At 47.1% G+C, this 21159-nt stretch overlaps 1 protein-coding gene across 1 annotated transcript in view; it reads right to left on the reverse strand.

The window, feature by feature from the left end:
* Positions 1 to 3432: 3432 nt before the first annotated feature.
* Positions 3433 to 21159, reverse strand: part of gli2a (GLI family zinc finger 2a) — a gene marked incomplete at both ends in the record, with an annotated part of 52933 nt that continues 35206 nt past the window's right edge. Inside the window, 9 exons of the mRNA XM_080536066.1 lie at positions 3433 to 5681; positions 6498 to 6834; positions 7838 to 8101; positions 8406 to 8570; positions 9323 to 9472; positions 12197 to 12337; positions 13259 to 13369; positions 14422 to 14620; positions 14800 to 15001. Coding sequence (XP_080392192.1) covers positions 3433 to 5681; positions 6498 to 6834; positions 7838 to 8101; positions 8406 to 8570; positions 9323 to 9472; positions 12197 to 12337; positions 13259 to 13369; positions 14422 to 14620; positions 14800 to 15001 — 3818 coding nt within the window. The remainder of the gene's footprint in view (positions 5682 to 6497; positions 6835 to 7837; positions 8102 to 8405; positions 8571 to 9322; positions 9473 to 12196; positions 12338 to 13258; positions 13370 to 14421; positions 14621 to 14799; positions 15002 to 21159) is intronic.

Raw genomic sequence — 21159 nt, forward strand, 5'->3', positions numbered from 1 at the left:
CCTCTGATCTCAATGGGACTGAGCTCTGTGTGCAGGAAGCCTTTGATGAGAGACTCAACCACCAGGCCTAAAGAGATGGACCAGAGAGAGGCCCAGTCAAATGAATCGCTTTATTATGATGACCTGCCCTCACAGGGCAAAGGGCAAGATGTGACACACTCTGTTGTTTCTTAAAATGGCTTTAGATATACATCCATTAACACTCATTCTGTCCAGCTTCTTTTTTTTTCGATCAACTTTAAATCAAGTCCTTTTCATGATTGTAATAAAAGAGTAATGGATCATATGAAATGACAAGTAGTCTATAGATTTGTAAGTGTCTCTGTGTGTGCCATACGCATGATACAGTAGTAGAGGAGAGGATATGTTTGGAATGTGTGTAACCCATTGTTGTTATTCTCATCATTGTCTCCCCTTCAACAACAAAAGTAAATGTTAAAACAATGGATTTGAAATGTGCAGAGGGTCTTGACTGGCATTTCCCCACAAACAATGACCTTTTGTTCAGACACTAAAGGGTTCAGTCAAGCTGCTTAGTAACTTGATTCTCTTAAAATGGGAGGATTTCAAGAGCTGATGGAGACTTAGGCAGTGGATGTTTATTTGTGAGATGTTGAGGAGTAATATAATCTCTTGAACATCTGCCTGTAAAATTGAGTTTGTAACTTTGAAATACTTGTCCAATGAAAGACATGCAGACTCCTTAGTGTAGTTTTGTGTTATTGTAGTCATTAATGTGGGTCTAGGCCTATGATCCCATGACTGGATACACACTGAAGGTTGATTTCTAGATTGATTAGTAAAACCCCAAAACATATTGACATTGGTGGCAACATGTTTTCTGCTTGCCACTAATAGGAATCTATAAAAAGGTACACTTGGCATGAAGAATCCCTATGAGCACAAAGGGAAACTAATTTAGAGTAATTATGTGAGACCTCTGAGCCTTGTGTTGTTTTGTCTGGTGGCCATGTTACCCAGTGCTACCCTAGCCAACAGCTGCCCTCCCTCCCCTCCTCCAGCTGCCTACTGTCTGCCAACCAGGGGACAGCTGAGAGGAGGGAGTCCCAGAGTTCACAGTGCCCCACCCCCTGAGACATGCTTATAATGCTGCATCTACGAATCACTGCACTGTAGCATGGAGAACATGCTGTACAATAGAACGCCTCTCTCTCTCTCTCTCTCCCCCCTTCCACTCTTTGAGCTACAACCCCCATATGCGTAACTAGTTCAGTTTGGCGTTTAGTATCTCTGTGGACTGTAGTACGAGGTTGTGTTCAAGTCTCGTATCTCACCTCATTTGTGTGGTTGTCTAATTACTGCCGTGTCCGCTTCTGATCAGTGTGGCTCCCGCAACCTCTTGTTCTCTGCTCTTGTGAGATTCCATACCCCGGGGCTATTTTTCTTCCATCTTTTCTCTGAGAGAATAAGGAATTCCAGTGGCAAAATCAATCAGTGGGATCTACATCAAATGCATCCTCAGCAGAGTTTGCTGTCAGAGTGAAATCATTTGTTCCCAATCTCTTTACACTTCATGCGTCATCCCTTACAACCCCCTTTCTCTTTCTCTCTCTCTCTCTCTCTCTTCCCTTGACTATGTTTTATGTGGTTCCTAAAATTGTTTCCTCAGGGCCTGCCTGCCACTGTTAATTTTGGACAACATGCCGTCTAACTTTAAAAACTGCTCTGTATGCATTTTGTGTTTTTGAAGTATCCTTTTTCGCCTGGGTTTTCAGACAGAGGTTGATTTATTTGCCCTTGCCAACTAAAATAGCTACACTACTAGCCCCATAAGATATATATTATCATTTCATTTGTTGAGCATGATGAAGAAAGATGCATTGTGAAGTAGTGGATGAAAGAGAAGGCTTCAAAGAGAAAACAATGTTTGCTTGTCCATTATTCAACTGTATCCACCACTTTCATCTATGATGAAATACCCCTCAGAAACATGGTGTACATGAAAACACAAAAGGTATCATTTGCTGCGAAGCATCAGGGAAGCATACTGTGGGTGCTGTTAGCTTGGACTAGAGCAATTAGCAAATCCATCAACAAAACATAAGGATTTGCCATCAACAGAAATAGAGAAATGTGCGCATAGAAGTCTTGGAGAAATGACATTGGATAGTGTTAGACATCATTTTAGAACTGCATGTCTCTACTGTGTGAACATGATGCAGAAAATAAAATCCAGCTGTGACACATGTCCAGTACGTTTTTGATCAAACTAAATCCTTTGACATTTTTGCTGCATCGAATTCATTAGGGTGTGCTGGTGAGTTTAAATAATGACAGTTCCTTTCATGTGTACCAAGGGACTAGACCATGTGATTTCAAAGGAGACACAACGCAGGACTTTGGTTAAAACAGAAACATTGAGATACTGTATTTGAAATGTACAAAAGCTATATACACAAACACACACACTGAGCATAGTAAAATGGATGGAAGCATACATGCATAAGGCTCCTCTAGTTCCAGCAAACATAAAACTGAGGAGGATGAATTCATCATTGTCTTGTCCTTGATATGATTCGTTATCAGGCTGAGTTCCATGTTTGAGCCTCCATAGTCCATCCCCAGCTCATGTGGGGGAGGGGGTAATGAAATCACTTATTAAGGGGGGATCTCCTCTGAGAACACATGGAGCACTTGCAAATTCCTTTATAGGATACCTCATAGACGGGGTCCATGGGCCTCGGCAGACTGACTCACACTGAGGCATATCTCTGTCCTTTTCAATCAGAGAGAGAGGGATATAGCTTCAGCTCTTGACGGGCATGAGTGCCCAACTCCTGCTTGGGATCATGTTCCACTGCTGGTTCCTCTATGCATGGGGGGGCAACAATGTGGCATCACATTGTTCTGCATTTGCAACCTACTGAGCAATACTCAAGTCTTATATAACATAATTTAAAGCACGTACCATACAATATACCTATAAACATGAAGGTCATAATGATGAGAAAATAATATTCAAATATTTCCATATGCCTGTGTACATGACATGGCAACATCATTACATATCAGTTTAATGTGTTCAAATGTTCAAACTTGTTTTATTCAACAAGGCACTTCGTGAACTGCTTTCAGTGCACTGCTTTTTAAAGGGTAACAAATACTGAGCAATGGCCATCATTTGTAAATGCATTTTTATACCCTGGTCTATTCTCATTTGTAGATAATAGTATGGCTTTTTAAAACAGATAGAAATGCTCCTTATGCCTTTACTACACATACTAACAACATAAAAACTACGTAAAATGTCTGGGAGCAAAACATTACTGGATAAGCAAAGATACTATACAGGCTGATGGAGATCGAAGCTCTCTCTCCTGAAATAACCACTTCCACATGGTATTGTAAATCAGTGCTTTTTTCAGTACATTTTCCTGATGTAGAAATGGTTAGACTGTCTTGCATGAGGCCCTAAGCCATCATGTTGAGGAACTTGCTCTCCTCAGCCAGGGCAGTCAGCATGGAACTCATGTCTCCGATGGCCATGTTGCCGATCCCTGCTGGCACCGAGGCCAGGGTTACTGAGTTGCGGGGTGTGGTGAGCCGCGATGAATTCTGGGATATGTTTGTCAGGAGACCGGGGCTGAGGGTGCCTGACATGAGACTGGAGTGGTCCCCGTCATCCAACATGGCGTCAAAGTCAATCTGAGAATGCTCCACGCCAGAGTCCACTGTGCTGGTGACCTGGTTGACCCCTGGGGACGCCATGGTGGCCGTGATGCTGCCCGGGGCCTGGCCCGTACAGGGGGACATGGGGGCATCAAAGCTGACGCTGGGCTCAAACATATGGACATGCCCAGCGTAGAACATGGCAGAGTTGTTGTCCCCATTTCCATTATGTGCTGCTGCTGCTATTCCACCAGGCCTCTTTGGGCTGGCCTCAGAGGTGTTGTGATTGGGCATGAAGTCAGCTTGAGGGAACCGGCTCTGCTGCATGTTACTGGACCCTGAGTGTCTGCTGCTCAAAGACTTAGGCTCCATAGGAGGCCTAGGCTGCATCACTGCTCTGTTGCCATTATGAACAGCCTGCTGCTGCTGCTGGGGAGGAATACCGTAACTCTGCTGCTCAACCTGATTCATGTGAGGGTAGCTTTCAACCTGAGTTCTGGACCTGTAGCTCAGCATGTCTGGATTTTGTGTTGGCATCCCTCTGCCACTAGGCAGTGCAATGCTGTTGTATGTGGGTCTTAATCCGGTGTTTCCAGAGGCAGTGTTGGGGACCACCTCTTGGCCGTACCCTTGCTGGGGACTCATCTGCTCACTATAGTTCAACTGCCGCTGGAGTTGAAGAGAGTTCATCCTCTGGGTGTTCATCCGCTGTGTGTATCCTTGCAGTGCCATATTCTGGCTCATTGGCATCACCTGCTGGTTATTACCCATGCCCTGGAAGGGACCAAAGTTTTGTTTCTGCTGGACCACAGCCAGGTTCCCTCTGACTAGCTGCTGCTTGGTGAGCCTGGCTGTTGCATCCACCGTCCCTGAGCTGACCTCATTCCACTGCACAGGCATGTTGTTCTTGTTCATACTGGGGGAGGCTGGGAACTGTTGGGACCCCGGGCTCATCTGGCAGGGGGGCATGGGCTGTCCTGACTGGGGCATGGTTGACATGTTGGCATCCACCATGGCCATCCTCCTCTGACCATAAAACTGCTGCTGTTGGTGTTGGTGCTGTGAAGCCATGTTACCCTGGAAGCCTTGGGACTGGCTGTTGCCATAGTCAGCTGACCCTGGGTTCTGGGCGGGGCCACCATTCTGTGACCTGAGGTACTGCATCACGTCATCAGGGAGCACCATGTCCTCTTCAGCGACCTGTTCCACCCCGTCCACAGCCATGTTCTCCATCACCACGTTCTCTGAGATGCTGGGTGGCCTGGGGGCGAAGGGATGGCGGTGCAGGCTGCCGTCTGACCGTGTGTAGCCCTGCATGGCCAAGCCTCGGCAGTCCATGGCAGCGGGTGGAGGCATGGGGTTCATACTGTTCATGCTGTTGTAGCGCTGGACCCGTGGCAGGGACAGTGGGTCCAGGGTTGGCCGGCGGACAGGGTCGCTGGCTCGTCGGGGCAGGGTCCCCGGTACCTCGTGGGGCATCATACTTTGGGTGCCATAGCTGATGTCGCTGCAACGTCTGGGCACTGCCCCAGTAGGGGGCTGGAAAAGGTGAGAGTTGCTTTCCTGGGAATCCCCATACAGCGCCATCCGGGTCCTGAGGCTCATGCGGTCCATGTTGGGTAGGGGTGTGGGTGGGGCACCTCCGGTGGCCGCTGCGTATTTAGCTTTGAGACGGTAATGCTGGGCCGGGGTGAGGCTGAGCAGGCTGGGGAGCCCCCCTCCTCCACCCCCACCACACTGGCTGGCCTCGCTAGAGCGGCGGGAGAGGTCGGTGGAAATCGGATCGTAGGAGTCGGCTGAGCTGATGTTGTTGTGGCGGTGGCTGAACTGGGAGGCCTCGCTGGAGCGGCGGCTGGAGTAGCAGGGGGAGATGCCAGAGGACCGGCGGCTCAGGTAGGCAGAGCTAGTGGTGCTGGTGTTGCTGTCCCTGCGCCCGTTCAGCTGGTTCAGCTGGTTCAACATGGTGACTTCGCAGGACGACAGGTCACCAAGCCGCTGACCAGGGAAGGAGCCTGTTGGACCGGTCATACTCGAACTCTCCAGAAGGGAACCTGAAACACAAGGAAGACCACGTTATAAATATTCTACATTTCTTATTCCACATGTGTAATAATACAAATGTAATATGGACTGTTGCTTAATCCACGTAAAAAAAAACACCCGCCAACCGCCAAATCCGGCTAGATTTTGGCATTGATGGGTAAATCTGTAAATCTTCAGTGTGAAGCCAACTTAAAAAAACAAACTGGTGTGATCCTCAATTATGGTCGCTGTTGATTCAACATTTGTGACAACTCTCCTCCTGCCTCCTCCAGTTGATTGTATAAAAAATATGCACTAAGACTGTTCAATGGCAACTAAAGCAGCAGTCGGGGTCAAGGCTCCTGAATTTGTATTTATTATTATTTATTTTAATCATCATCATCACTTTTTTAGTATTTTAATATAATAACTATAGCCATCTTTTTAATCCACTTTTTTATCATGATCTCACTGTTTTTTATATACCATATATGGCTGGCCCAGTATTATTGTCTGTCCTTTATGTTGTGTTGTTATGTGTTGTTTTTAGTGGAGTGGCGTGGCAAAATGAATTTCCCCACGGGGATAAATAAAGTATCATTGAATTGAATTGAATTGAATTGAATTGTAACTACTGCCCATTCTTAATATTTATTAAAGAAAAATGTGGCTGGTGAATTTTCTCATCCACCTGACACCTTAATGCCCTGAATACAGTGTTGTTACTACAGTGGTACTACACAGGTATATGAATACAGTGTTGTTACTACAGTGGTACTACACAGGTATATGGGCATCTTCGTGAAAAGTGTTATCCAGCTCCTTCTCTCATCACTCCAACTTACCAATAGCAGGTATGGGAGGCAGCTTGGTGTTCCGGACCTGAGGCGCTGAGTTGGCCCAGGGACAGGAGTCCCTCACAGTCTTCAGCCTCTCCTTCTTGATGTTCTCCAGCTTGATGGTGACCCCCCCACTCTTCCTCATCTGGAGCCCCACTCCCGCTGAGTGTCCCTGGGAGACGGTGGAGTCCAGTAGGGGGGGGTCGTCAAGTGCACTCAGGTCCCCGAAGCTGCCCCCGCTATGCATGGCCATCTCTACTCCACTGTCATTGTTGTTGGCGCTGCCAAGCGGCGACGGCTCACTGCTACATGACGAGTGACCGCCAGGGCTGGACTGATACGTCTGCAAGAGGGCAGGGGGCAAGTTAGTGACACTTCACCAAGCCTGTCGCTGTTTGCAAAAACCACATGCTTATTTTCAAAATATGCTTATGAGCTCAGTACTTAATACTGTATTTTAAATGCTTGAATTTTTTGGATTTGAGTAATAGTTAACAATACCGTAAATTGAATAGCTGATGTAAAGTTCCATAATCTATTTCATCATACGTTCATTTGATGTATTTACAAAGGAAACAAGTCGATAATGGATGTATACGATGAGCTTCACAGTCCGGTAGTACTAATTAATTCTGACCCAAACTGAACTAAAAGAGTCTTGATCACAGCTTGATTTCTGGCACTATTTGTTCAGCATGTGCTGAACAGTCCCGGTCTTTGAATATTAATTTGATAACGACTTTTATCGTCGCCCAGAAGAGATTACTGTCAGATCTCTAAGCCACAGAGGAATACAACTGAATCAAGTGTGCGTATATGTGTGTGTGTGTGTGTGTGTGTGTGTGTGTGTGTGTGTCTGTGTGTGTGTGTGTGTGTCTGCAAGGGGATGGGGTTCACAGTATATTTCATCTACAGTAGCTAACATACATATTTTCAAACAGAGACTCATTGAGAATGCCTTCTGTAATGTAATTTTCTATAAATAATAAGGTGTTATTTAGACATTTTGGCTCTTTTTCTTCAGAGTTAGAAAGCATTGAGAGAAAGAGAACAGTGGCAATGCTCACCTCAGTGAAGCCTGTCCATTAGGAAAGGTGTTATGGGATAGAGAAGCACATTCAAGCAGAGACCAGAGAGGTGAGTTAGGAGGAAGATAGACCCAGAGTAGTTAGATTAGTGTTAGTAAGGTATGAAATGTGAAGTGGTTGAAGGTAAAATGTCCATATTTGACAAGATATTTGAAAAACAACTGTATATTAGTGTGAATATTAATAATTGTTAGTCAAGATCAATGTTAAAGTAAAGCGGGCAGAGTGTCATCGATTAAACGGCTCACACAATCTTACCATAGAGTTCTCTGTCTTGATAGACTTGACCTGCAGGCAGTCCTCTATTCCCTCTATCTTGCCCTCCAGACCTCTACCGCTCGGTTTGGCGTTTGCCTCGTTCTCTCCATTTCCCTTGGGAGGCTGGGGTCTGGGGGGTACGTCGCCACGTTGCTTTTTTGTGACGTGGGCCTCAGGCCCGTGGACGGTCTTCACATGCTTCCTAAGAGAGCTGGGGTCTGTGTAGCGCTTTGTACAGCCCGGGATCTTACACACGTAGGGTTTCTGTGGAGAGTTGTTGAAAATACCGTTTAAAAAAAAAACAAGAATAAAATCTTATTTTTAAGGATTTTCTCCTATATTATAATGATTCCATATCTATTCAGCACTACTGTGTATTCAGGTCTCCCCATTCAAAGTATATACAAAATTACATTAACTGAGTGCTGGATTGGAAGTGACTGTTTTTGAGAAATTGACTGCACTGCTCTCGAAAACAAATACAAAATGCACTTTGGTCTAAAGGATTGATTGGTGAATATAGTGTGTAAAGTCTCTCCCAGCTGATTGGCCACGTAAAAGGTCCTACCTCATTGGAGTGTGTGCGGTTCTGGTGCTTGGCCCTGTCCGAGGCGTTGGAGAAGGCCTTGTTGCAGCCTTCATGTTCACACACATAAGGCTTCTCCCCAGTGTGGGACCGGAGATGGGTCTTGAGGTTCTCCAGGCGGGAGTAGGCCTTTGCACATCCTTCAAACTAAAGAGACACAGAGATAAGGAGAAAGGGAGACATACAGGATGAGCGTTAGCAATAGGTATTATACACATAAGTATTTGTTCTTTGAGAAAAGCACTATTACAAGTATTTAAGCTATGTGTGAGGCTTGATTGAAATAAAGTGTGTTTCTGTGTTTTGCTGTCTTACTGTTTTGTGCTAGAATTTGCTATTCTACCAGAGCACGCCGCCTTGCCCTGGGTAATTGGCAGGGAGTGTGAAATGAGATCAAATTAGATAAGCTAAAAAAAAGTGGTTATTAAAGCCAAAAATCCCTCCTTCAAAAAGACTTGAATCGACTAGAGAGAGAGGGAGATGGTCTGAATGGGATGCATGTGGGATTTACAAGCTATACAGTAATAAGGACCCATGGCCCCTACTTCACTTGAGAGTTTAATTACATCCCCATCCTGTCAATCAGATATGTGAAGCCTTCTCTCAGAAGTTGTCTTTTAATGGACTCGTAGGCTTTGAGCTTTGAAGCTGAAAAACTAGACACTGAATTTGATCATCTAGCAATACATGCAACAGATGAACTCCAGACGACTCATTTACATGAGGATGAGAACCACTTCAGAGAAACAGGCTTTGATTTCAAATGAAAGTCCCACTTTAGGTAATGGTATGTACATAATATACTGTTTGTATAGGGGACAAAGCATCAAGAACTGTAACTTCAGCTAATAATGAAATGTATTTTACACAAGGTGCATGACAGAAAATGGCGTCCTTACTGAGCACTGGTGTGGCTTCTCCCCTGTGTGTCTGCGCATGTGGACCACCAGCATGTACTGGGCCTTGAAAGGTTTCTGTTCTCGCGAGCACTCGTCCCAGTGACACACAAACTCCTTCTTCTCACCATGGATGTGGTCGTTATTGATATGCTGCAAAGAGAACAGGGATTCAATACAATAACTACAGTATGCAATACACAGTCACTTCCCCATATTCAGATTCAGATGCCATATCTGAACCTCCTTACGGGAAAGTCATGAACCACAAGTCATGCTCCAACACTCTTATAGGTCAACCTGATATCCAAACCTGGATTTGGCCATCCATGTTTAAATCTTAGTCTAGGCTGGTTAGCTCCTTCCTGCTGACTTGTGTGTGTGTATGTGTGTGTGTGTGTGTGTGTGTGTGTGTGTGTGTGTGTGTGTGTGTGTGTGTGTGTGTGTGCGAGTTAGACGAGCCAGCAAAGAGCTTGTGAGAGCAGGCCTCCTGTCTTTGTTCCCACCAAGGAGGACATGCTCTTCCCCACTTCCCCACACCAAGAGTGACAGTGCCATCAATCATGGCTGACAGTGATTTTCCATTTGTCACGTTGAGACAAAGGGCTGTGATAGGCAGGACCAGTGGTGTTTTCTCAGGCAGAGCATCAGAGAAAGTGGACTTCCTTCGCTCCCAGGAGGAATTAACACCAGCAGCTGCAGTCACAACCAACCTGTCACACCTGAGATTTTACAAATGTCACTCTTTGATAAAATAAAATAAAAATCAACTGGGTGTAAAATACCATGCTCTGAGATGCCCATGCTTTAATGGTTGATTTTAGTTTTGGGATATTGTTTATACAAACTTGGACGGATGAAAGTTAGGACAAATGCAAATTGTAAAGGGTTCCAGAGAGGAGAGGAGGCATACATTTTGTGTTTCAAAAACATTATTATTGTATCTTAGAGTTTGTCTCTCAGAATTGTGTTAAATTTGTAACACAGGAGGACACAGCAGAGGAGGAAGGGGTTGCATTCTGCTATTCCTGCCTTATTGTCGAGGCATGCAAGACCACTCAGTAGGATTACCAGGCCGACCCCTCCGTTTCTACTGAGCCCTTAATTATACCACACTCCCCCGGGCCCAAGAGCCATAGCCAAGAGACCCCCAGCTACTATCTCATATTACACACACACACACACGCACACACACACACGCACACACAAACACACACCACATACAGAGCCCAAGTGAGTGTGTCTAAAACTCCTCCAGTCCACACACATCCAGTCCACCACATGCAAATACTCACACACCCAGACAAACCACTTAATTTCCTACGGACATCTACCCTCACAATGCTCTACTTATGTGGCCACTTCGTCACAAGCAAAAGCAAATGGTGCAAGACTCCATCCTCTCTTCATGTCCACCCACTGGGTGGGTTGGTGGTTGAGGATCCTGCCCAGATCTTTTTTAAAGGAGGAGTGGATAGAAGTGTGTGGCCTGGAGCCGGCATCCATTTTCAGCCATGTACTCTCCATACCTAACTCCAACCATAATTTAGGGCTATTGGGAAGGATTACTCTGGGTAAATAGAAGCTAGCACTATGCCATAATTTAGTTTTTTTTCTCAAGGTGTGTGATTTCACTTGCATGGTGAGAACACTGTGTGAAACCTTGGAACGACGAGCGGAGTGTGCAGAAGGGGATGAACACTGTCAAGATCTTGGCACCAACTTCCAGTTATTACCTCCGCAGATGTCTACAGTACAGCCACGGTACATCAACACGTAGAGGCAAATGCACAATAACATTATTCATTACATTATGACATCCTCTTTTTAAATGCATACATTCATTGATGTACTAAACTGTATTTATCAATTGACATGTTTTATCGCGAAACTTTCCAGGTTTCCATTCCCCTTTTCCCAGAGAGGGTTGTGGTATGTGTTTGTCTCACCATGTCCATCCACACCCCAGATCAGACCAGGCCCCAGAACTATGCTCTAATCCTGTCAGGCTTGGTTAGAGGAGGAGAATGGATGCTGAGCTTGGGGCTGGGACTGGGACTGGGAATGGGGCTGGGGACTGGGACTGGGGTTGGGACTGGTCTGGGCTTGCCCCTTAGTCAGGGGCCGGGGGCCTGTGTGGAGGCAGGATTGTGGAGTGCTGAGAGAGGGGGAGGGTGGGTGGGGGGGGGGTGTGTGAGAGGGCCTCAGAGGTGGCTCTACCTCTGACCCGTGACACCCCATACTGCTCCCCCCTGCTCCAGGTCTGCTGGGACCCAGCTCAGAGCCTCTCAGTCTGGGCACCAAGCTGACACATGCCCCCTGCCTGTCAGGGTGGGGAGACCCCAGTGTTAATCACAGGCTATGGGAGTAAAGCAGAGTGGCTGGATGACTAGGGAAGAGAAGGGAGCAGGGTTCCAGAGCTCCTGGCATGATGACGGATTTACGGCCGCCCCTCTGGGGTTCAAAGGTCAGAGGTCGTTGAGAGCCAGGGGTTGGGGGGGGCACAGCTGCAGCGGCTCTCTGTACCTCAGTGAGAAGCTACAGGCTCATTAACCCTGCGCGTGTCCGCCACAGGAAAGGATCAGTTACTGCCTCGCCTAAAACACACTGAGGTTTTAATGAGGAGCAGAGGAGATTTGAACTTCAACTTTAAAAAAAGATACTAGGATAGGGTGAAGGCAACTTACACCTCTACAGGAAGCAATGAAATACAGCGTATGCTCAGCAGAAAGTGTGTTTTCTGTTTTGGCGTCCCATGTTGTTGTAATGCCTGATTGTGGTTTCTTTACTTTGTAGTTTCTTTGTTGTCTTTGCTTTCAGACTTTCTCTCTCTAAAGTCTCAGTGCAGTGCAGTGGGAACAGTGGATCTTCACTCACATGGACAAGCTGATCCTGGGTGTCGTACTCCTTGGCACAGCCCTCCCAGTGACAGTTGGTCTCGTACACGGCCTCCGGCTCCTGTTTACACTCGTCTTTGTCCAGCTCCTCGCTCTGGTCCAGGACCCCTCCTCCATGATCCTGTGGAGGAGAGCACTCAGTCAGAGGGAGTTCACAAGTCTGTTACACACACACACACACACACACACACACACACACACACACACACACACACACAAAACAACAATATCCTCATCAATCGAGGCATGCCCCCAGACGACCAGGCCGTCCACAGCTCCCCATGTATCATCCCCCAATCCTGTCACTGCATCAGGAAGCGGCCACAACCACATCACCATAGCAAGAGGAGAGAGAAAGGCAAGAAGAAAGACATAGAAAGTGATGTATAAAGAAGGGGGTAGGAAAGTGATGTATAAAGAAAAGTTCTGCTAATGCTAAAAGTCCAGCCAATTCTCCACTGAGGCGTATCTCTGGCACAGTTTACTGTGCAGCAGCAAAGGGAGCTGAGATGGATGGATAGTGGGGGTGTCATTAGTAAGGGTTTTTACTTTACTAAACTATTTTGCATTTGCTTATCTTATCTGCGTCCTAATGATCTGACATTGATTTTGTGCAAGTGGCTGATAAGATAAAAACACAATTCATCGTATTGATCAAGAGTAAAAATGCTGTATTTGTGCATTATTTATAATCAATTAAGGGGAACATGAACAGCAATTAGTCGCAGTAGAACTGCAGTAAAACAGAACATGCTGTATTATTTTGGGTACTTAACTGAATCCTTAAAACAGATACATGTACACAACTTTTATTGTTCATGATGCACTGTGGCAGGCTTCTATACAAAATGCTAATTTCAAATTATGAATTTACAGTATAACCGTATAACCGCCCAACCCTAGTCTCATGATCTTGAAATTAAATCGGCATGCAGTAACAATCCCCTCTCTTTGAATCCTTCTTATGTGTGAACCCCAGGAAGAGTAGCTGCACCATTAGCAACATCTAATGGGGATCCTAATAAGCAAAACAAATGTTTACCTGTGAACACGGCGAGATGGGCCGTGGTCCCTCCACCTCCGTCTTCACCTTTGACCTCTTGGTGATCATGGGGTTGACTGTGCTGCTGACGGCTGAGTCTCCACCAGCGTTCTAGAGAGAGAGAGAGAGAGAGAGAGAGAGAGAGAGAGAGAGAGAGAGAGAGAGAGAGAGAGAGAGAGAGAGAGAGAGAGAGAGAGAGAGAGAGAGAGAGAGAGAGAGAGAGAGAGAGAGAGAGAGAGAGAGAGAGAGAGAGAGAGAGAGAGAGAGAGAGAGAGAGAGAGAGAGAGAGAGAGAGAGAGAGAGAGAGAGAGAGAGAGAGAGAGAGAGAGAGAGAGAGAGAGAGAGAGAGAGGTGCAGGAGAAGAGTCAGAGAGATACCACAGCATTGTTGTTCTTGGCTCAGCGCTGCTCCATGGTGATGTGAGGGTTCCACCGAGCGCCAAGCACCGGGGCCAATAATTCAGAGTGCGACCCGCAACAGAGACTAAACAGTTTAGACTGCTTTATGAGCGCCAGCCAGGACGAAATATGAAAAGGGAGAAATTATTACCCACAGAGCACGACTCAGGGCTTTGATCCTCAGATGAATTCTTAACACAACAGACAGACAGGGCCTTTTTAAGCCTGAGAGTCTCTGTGGAGACACTCAGAAAAGAAAGGATATGAAGGGAGGGGGGAGTCTTTAAATCCCACCCAAATACTACAGTGCAGTACCGCGGCTCAGGGGGGGGTCCCATAGTTTCACTAACACTGACTTCATTAGCTCAAAACCAGGCGGAGATGTGTTTCTGATCACTGTCGAGGGGTAGATACAGCTCAGTGTGTGTGTGTGTGTGTGTGTGTACTGGAGTACTAAAGTAGAGATGATGGTGGAATGGATGGGTGTCTGTGTCTGTAGGAGAGTGGGTTGATGAGGGGGAAGTTTACATTCAGAGAAGCCATAATGTATACAATAAGTTGATAAAGGAGAGAAAAGTGTAGGACCTGAGGCCGATGACAATTACTTGCAAACTAATGATTACAAAAAGCACTTAAGGCATGCAAGATTTAGCGTTTTTTTAGAAGTTAGCCCGTCATAGATTGGTTTATACGGGGTAACTGATTCCTATTCTCTTCGTGTGTGTGTGTGGGGGGGGGGGGGGGAGATAAAGCTGCTGGGCTCACCTGGTTTGACTCTTGGCTGCTGCTGTTGTGGGTGGTGGCGAGGGCGGAGGCTGCCATTGCTGCGTGCTGGCGTGCGGCGAAGGAGGGCGAGTGCTGGATGAGGGGCGGAGTGTGTCCGAACGCACTCAGACCTCTCTGTTGATTGAGCAGCTGTTGATAGGCCATGGGGTTGATGGGGTGGGGGAAGGTGAACGAGGGACTGAGGGAGAGAAAAAAGACATGGCACTCATCCATACAGCCAAACGCAAATGAAAGTAATAGCTTAGCTTTATAGATAAGAGGCTCTATTAAAGGTGCATGTGCAGTATAAGAAAGTCTGTCTTTGTCGGTCTGTAAGTATAGCGTTCTATAAGTATAGCTATAAGTGAGGGTGTGTACCTGAGGCCTCCGACAGAGAGATGACCGTAGGAGCTGCTGGCTGCAGAACTGGAGCGGGAGTTGTTGATGTAGGCCACCAGGGAGTTGGGAGACGTGCGTATCATGGTCTGCAGGTCAATGCTGGCGTCCGACAGAGGCGAGATGGAGAGGGCTCGCTTTCGATTCAGCCTGGGAGTTAGTCTGGGGCTCGAGAACCGAGACACTGTAGAGAGAAAACACCACACCAACAACCCCTTTAGTGGCACTCTCTCTCTATCATGAATATACAGTATAGTGCATTATAGCTGTGAGAGAAAAAACAAACATTACAAAGAAACATTAGACTTCAGTCTAATCAGTGTACTGCCAGAAACAGTGGTCAGTTACAAACCCATGGGGTTACTCCAGATGAAAGCAGGAACGTTCTCTGTTTCACCAGAGGCACATTCTAGTGGAGGTCAATGTGGTGCTAGACTACAGTCTATCTCCAGCATCTCTCACATACAGGCGTCTACTTAAGATTCACATCCTCTTATGCAGAATTAATCACTCCCAATCATTTACAGTAATTACCACGATAAGAATCTTACTTGGGCAGTTGTATTTCAGCAAGTTAAATGGAGGCAATTTAAACAAATTGATTTCTGAATAACATTAAAATAACAAGGCATACAAAAGGTAGAGGTCAAGGAACTCTTAGTGGGTTTTTGGATGTTGTGGAGCAAAACAGAAATACAGGAAAATTACGGGGGAAACTCTTTTCCCATGAACTTTTTGGGGTATTGTGTGTTAACCTTTATTCTTGGCATTCATTTCTTCAGATAGTTTTTCATCATTTGAATACATTTCGGTCCGTAAGAGTGCATGTACTAAGCTTCCATTGCCACAACAAATCTTTCGTTTAAGTCATTTACTGGCAGTTCCAGGTGGTCAAAGACACTTGAAAGGGTAAAGAAATATCAATCCCTTTCAGGATGTTCAAAAAGTAGTATTTTCTTTGGTGGTATTGATAGTGAGTGTGTTCCCCTGGTGTTAGGCGGCAGGGACAGAGGGAGGTAGGAGGGGGGTGAGTAGGGCCAGCATTGGCCTGCTGCTCTGGGCCAACAGGTGCTGAGCATTATGCCTGGTGTGAGAGGACACAGCACAGGACTGGGCTGGGGGGGGTAATTAGGGCTTGCAGGGGGCATCATCAGAGGCGCGGGCAACAGGAAGCACATAATAGCCCCATCACACCTCACCACAACACATGCACATCGCCTGCATGTCAACTACACCACCATCAACCTGCAGTCAACCCTGACCTTTTATTGGTAAATTAATAATCCTTCCAACCATATGGATCCAGAGACCCACTTTTTCAAGCCTACAACTGCCATAAACTGTGGTCTTGCTTAAAATGATTACATTTAGAGGTGCTGAGTTGTAAAACAAAGGCATATGTGCTTAGTTAAAGCTCCAGGACCTCAGACGGCTGTTACTGCTATGAAAACTAGCAGAGATGTGAGATATTTATGAAAGAGTTGGCAAAAACAACAAACGGTCCCTAGGAATGTTCCTCTATGAGGCTAATAAATAAATGTGTCATGTGTCATTAGGCACATTGAGAAAGAAGAGGCTTGTGGGAAAAAAGAGGGGGGGAGGGGGGAGTAGGAGCAGGAAAGATGGGGGGTGGGGTGGGGGTTGCTACCCAGCAGATACGGGTTTATAGTTCTTTTTAGAAGTGAGGGGGTGTATTCAGTTTTGCATGGCTCTAATGGCTCCTTCTCTCTGACTGGGCCGGGGCCACTGTGGAGCCGCGGTCGGACCTATTCATCTATGCTACCCACAGACCTCAGGGGAGATGTGCTTATTAACGTACCACTTTATAAATGAGGAAACAGGGCTCCAAGTCTGGCACCTGCCTCACCCCCTGGGCCCTTCCCCAAAAGACTGCCTCATACCTCCAACCAACCTCCTACCACCCCACCCCCCCTACCCCCCAGACATGGATTCAACCCCAGGATACCCTTCCTAAAAGACCTCCTCATCCGTCCTATCTCCAACCCCCACCCCCAGTAGAGTAGTTAAAGCTTCATTCAACAGGAGAGAGAGCAGCATTTCTTGAAGCCTGGCACACCAAGGCGCTGCCTGTCTGCCACTGGCCTCTGTGATAGGCTAGAGCAGTGCCGGAGGTCATCGTCGCGTTCTCGTCTGCGCCGCCCGAGGTCACTCAAGCACACACTTGGCAATGGGTTGTTTTATGGGTGGCGGCTCTAATTTAGGGGTGCGCAGGTTCCGGCGGGAGTGAGAAACCAGATGTTTTGTGGGGCACGGTGGTGGCGGCAGTGGCGGTGGTGGGGACGGTGCTGGCTGGCTCAGAGACTTGTACTGTTCTCTGGGGCGCTGTAGAAGCACAGGGAGTGCTGGCTGTAATTGGGGGATCTGGCCTGATATATGGGCTTATAATTACAGGCACTTGAGTGCACATTCACAAAAAAAAAGGGGTGGGAGCGATTATTTTAAGCATCTGCCTTGCTGTTTTAATTGAAATAGCTTTGTGGAAAATCAGAATACTGTAATTGGAGGGTACTAATCCTGTACCCCCCACCCCTGTAGTGCAGCCGTAAAGCCCCCTGAATGAGAGTTGGCACAGGAGTACACAGCAGCACACAAAGGTATGCTGCCTTTGTTCACTGTAACAGGCTTTGGAGTCGTGTATTTAGTCTGAGAGAATGCCGTTTCTATAGCCAGTGGGCTTTCGTTATCCCTTCTCTGTGTTCTCACCAGGAGAGCCAGCAGTGAAGGCCTGTGGAGGGGCTGTGTTTGGTGGGGTAATTTAGGAGTTTATGTACAGAGGCCTCCACACTGCTCTGGCCCTTTCCACCCTTCTCTCTGTCTCTCTCTCTCTCGCTCTCTCTCTCTCTCTCTCGTGCGCTCTCTCTCTCTCTCTCTCTCTCTCTCTCTCTCTCTCTCTCTCTCTCTCTCTCTCTCTCTCTCTCTCTCTCTCTCTCTCTCTCTCGTGCGCTCTCTCTCTCTCTCTCTCTCTCTCTCTAGTGACCCCAGGCTGAGGTGAAGCAGGCCCAGGCTCTGGTCCTCGATTAGGAGGCGAGTGGAGCAGCCCAGCGTGAGGCCCGTTTCCCCTGCACCGCAGCCTGGGCATCTGCCAGCTTGGGGCCCAGCCCCAGCACAGCCACCCCCGGCTGGAGTAGGGGAATGTTTATTTTTCCTGGTAAATCTCACTAATACCATCACTGCAAATTTTTATTAGAGGGGGCTCGCGCCGGATACTCTATGAGCCCCCAGTGTCCTGCTAAAGCCAGCTTTGTGTTGGTGTGTGTGAGCACATACTTCTGCGTGTGTTCATGTGTACTCGTACAGTAAGTGTTTGTGTATGTAGTCAGGGGGATGGACGATAGCCTCCCCCCCCCGCCCTCAGTCCCTCCCCCTCTCAGTCCCTGCCTCCCCCAACACTAGGATCTCTTTTTCCTCTGGATGGCAGACATTTACTTTGGCAGCAGCTATTGTCATGGGACCTTCAAGGTTTTCCAGCCAGCTCCTCTGCTATTTCTCTCTATGGCCCTCCCTCCCCCTCCTACGCTTGTTTTGGCACGGTCCAGTGAGAGTTTACCAATAAGACAAAACGTAGCCTTCTTTACGTTTACATGGACATGGGTATAAATGCTAATCCAAAAGCTCCTGTCCTGGACAACCCATTATAATAATCGTGGTCCCTGTGTTTTGGCCGAGTGTCTCTCTGGTGGTGAGCCAGGCCTGGGCCTGTGGTTATGCTGACAGATTTATTTATTTACATCTTCATCCACCATGGGGCCGGCATTTCCCATCTCCCCTCTATTGGACGTCACTGAGTGAGACCACTCATAACATCGCACGCGCAATAGATTTACTTTAGGTACACAAAGGGCTCAGAAACGTGTCCCTCCCGGTCTGGTGGAAATCCTTGTGTCTAGGGGAAATTGGTCTTTGTTGTTTTAGCAGAGACTGTTCTTTCAGTCTGCGTGCCGGTCCGTCACACGCAGGCAGTGATTAACGCGTAAGAGCACGCCATTGGCACCGACATGCAATTGGCATGGCGGCGGAGCGTTTCGCCATGGCCCACGCAACCAAAGGCAGGACACCTTAGTGTTTGTTTAGCAGGCCTGTCGGGGCATACTGCTGTCTGTACATGGGACCCATGATGACACAGTGTGGGTGGAAGAGCAGAGCACAGAGTTACAGTATTCGCAGACAGTATTATCGGATTGCCCAAGATGTCAGGTCATCCTGTATGATCTCATTGGCTTGTTCATATCAATTGTGTTTTTCTGATGGGGAAAGAGTACAGTAGGCTACCACGCAATGGGACAACCATGCAAGTTGTTAGCTCCGGCAGACTGGACAACGTCATTATGACATTTGTAGTGCGATAGAATAACATTCCTGCAGTAAGGTGGCTAGGACCAGGTTATAATATGCTGAATGGCTAATTACTGTACAAGTGAAAACCATACATTTTGCTCTCTGGAGCTATAAGAACAGCCAACTCTTTTAAGACTTTACAGCACTCACTGGCGCTGACGTGAGTCTCCAGAACTTTCCGTGCACATATTTCTCACTTTTACAACAACGTTCACTATTTTACAGTCAAAACCTTAAAACCCTGCTCTCTCATATCTGGTAATGGGCGGGTGGGAATCGCTGGGGAAGAGAAGGAGCCCTACCCTGGGTTCACTGAGGACTCGCTCTTGTGGTAGGTCCAGTGAATTTATTAGAGCATAAATTGATTTTTAAATATGCATATGAATTTTATCAGCGCTGCCTTCCAAAACAAACGGCAGGGTCTCGATGCATATTTATCGCCCTCTCTGCAGTAAATGAGGCTCTTTATTCACCAGGCCGTCTGCTGGACCAATAGCTGGCAGGCTGGGTCAATACAAGCCCTGTGTCTGTGGGCTGCCCTGGAGAGCCCCGAGCCTGAGAGTGCCGAGAGTGCGACCACATCAGTCCAGACAGGAGAGAACACCAAATAAGCCTGCCACAGAGAGGGAGCAGGGAAGCAGGCTGTGTGCTGTGTGTGTCGGTGGCGGTGGGTGTTTGAACAAACAGCCTCCCCAAACAAGTGTGGGCAGGCAGCGCAGTGGCGGTCACTGGTGGAGAGAGGGAAGAGGGGTGGGGGGGGTGGGGGGGGGGGGGGGGTGAGAGGGGGCAACAACCTCCATGCCCTAGCGTAACTCTCCGTGTTTGATTAAGTGATTGGGGGTAATTTTAAACGGTTAATTGGAGTGGGACCCGCCGTTGGGTCGTTATGCCGTTTTCCAATGTAAGCGTGAGGGTTCCTGTGTTGGCGTCACGCAGGGGTTTGGAGAGAGGAAATGCAAACTGTTAGATTCACTCATTCCTTGGGTGGTTGGACAGGATGAAAGTGATATGGATACTGTACCAGGAGTAGCTGCCAACAAATGTGTTTTATTATCGGTTACGAAAGGTTTTCTTTCATGGACCGTTTTCCACTCATTGCACTGTATTACCATTTCATACATCTAGCTGACGGATTCCTGGATTTTAAATCAAAAGCTTGGTCCTGGTCCTATATCAGCCATGTAAGGCCTTACCATCAGTTTGGTCAAAAATGATGTCTCTGTCAGCCTCTGTCTGTCAAACTGTCATTCAATGATCCCGGTCTTTATATGTGCTATTTGATTGAGAGAGAAGGCAACACAGGTTCCTACCTGCCAAAACACTGACAAAGAAACAGACAGAAAACAGAGATGGAAGAAGACCTGGCATCTGCTGCTACTGTACACTGTACCTCCACTGCCAAATCTCTCTCCCCCTCTGTCTCTCTCCCCCCCTCTCTCTCTTTCCCTCTTTCTCTCTCCCCTAGACAGACATGGCTGCCCTTTTAAGGTTACTGTGGATGTGTAGGATGTTACTCATAACAGTGTCGCACACCTGAATCATGTGAATGAGAGGCCTGCATTGGGGGAACATAATTTTTACGAGTCCGAAGCCTGAGGGCTTTTAGTGTTTATACATACGCCCCCCTGCTATGAGTCATGGTTTTTATAAGTGCAAAAAAGCTCCTCTCCCTTTGAAGTGGGGAAGTCTTCCACACAAAAGAGAGGGACATGTATAAAAGGATAACAGAAACATACCTGTAGCTAAGCACAAAGGGTAATAAGGTTGCGGGCTCTTACTGTTGCAGTGTTACATATGGATATCGGTAACACTGTGTGAAGTGTACCTTCATAAAAGGTGTAGTAGAAGTTAGTACGCAGATGACGAGAACCCTTTATTAAAGCAACTTCAATGTGACGTGTTATCTACTCTCTAACTGTCGACATGCATATACAGACTGCGGAGCATAATCAGCAGTAAAAAACCATCCAGCTTGGCTGATTAGTT

The sequence above is a fragment of the Nansenia antarctica genome, assembly GCF_963989245.1.
Source record: "Nansenia antarctica genome assembly, chromosome: 7".
Taxonomy (NCBI): Eukaryota; Metazoa; Chordata; class Actinopteri; order Argentiniformes; family Microstomatidae; genus Nansenia; species Nansenia antarctica.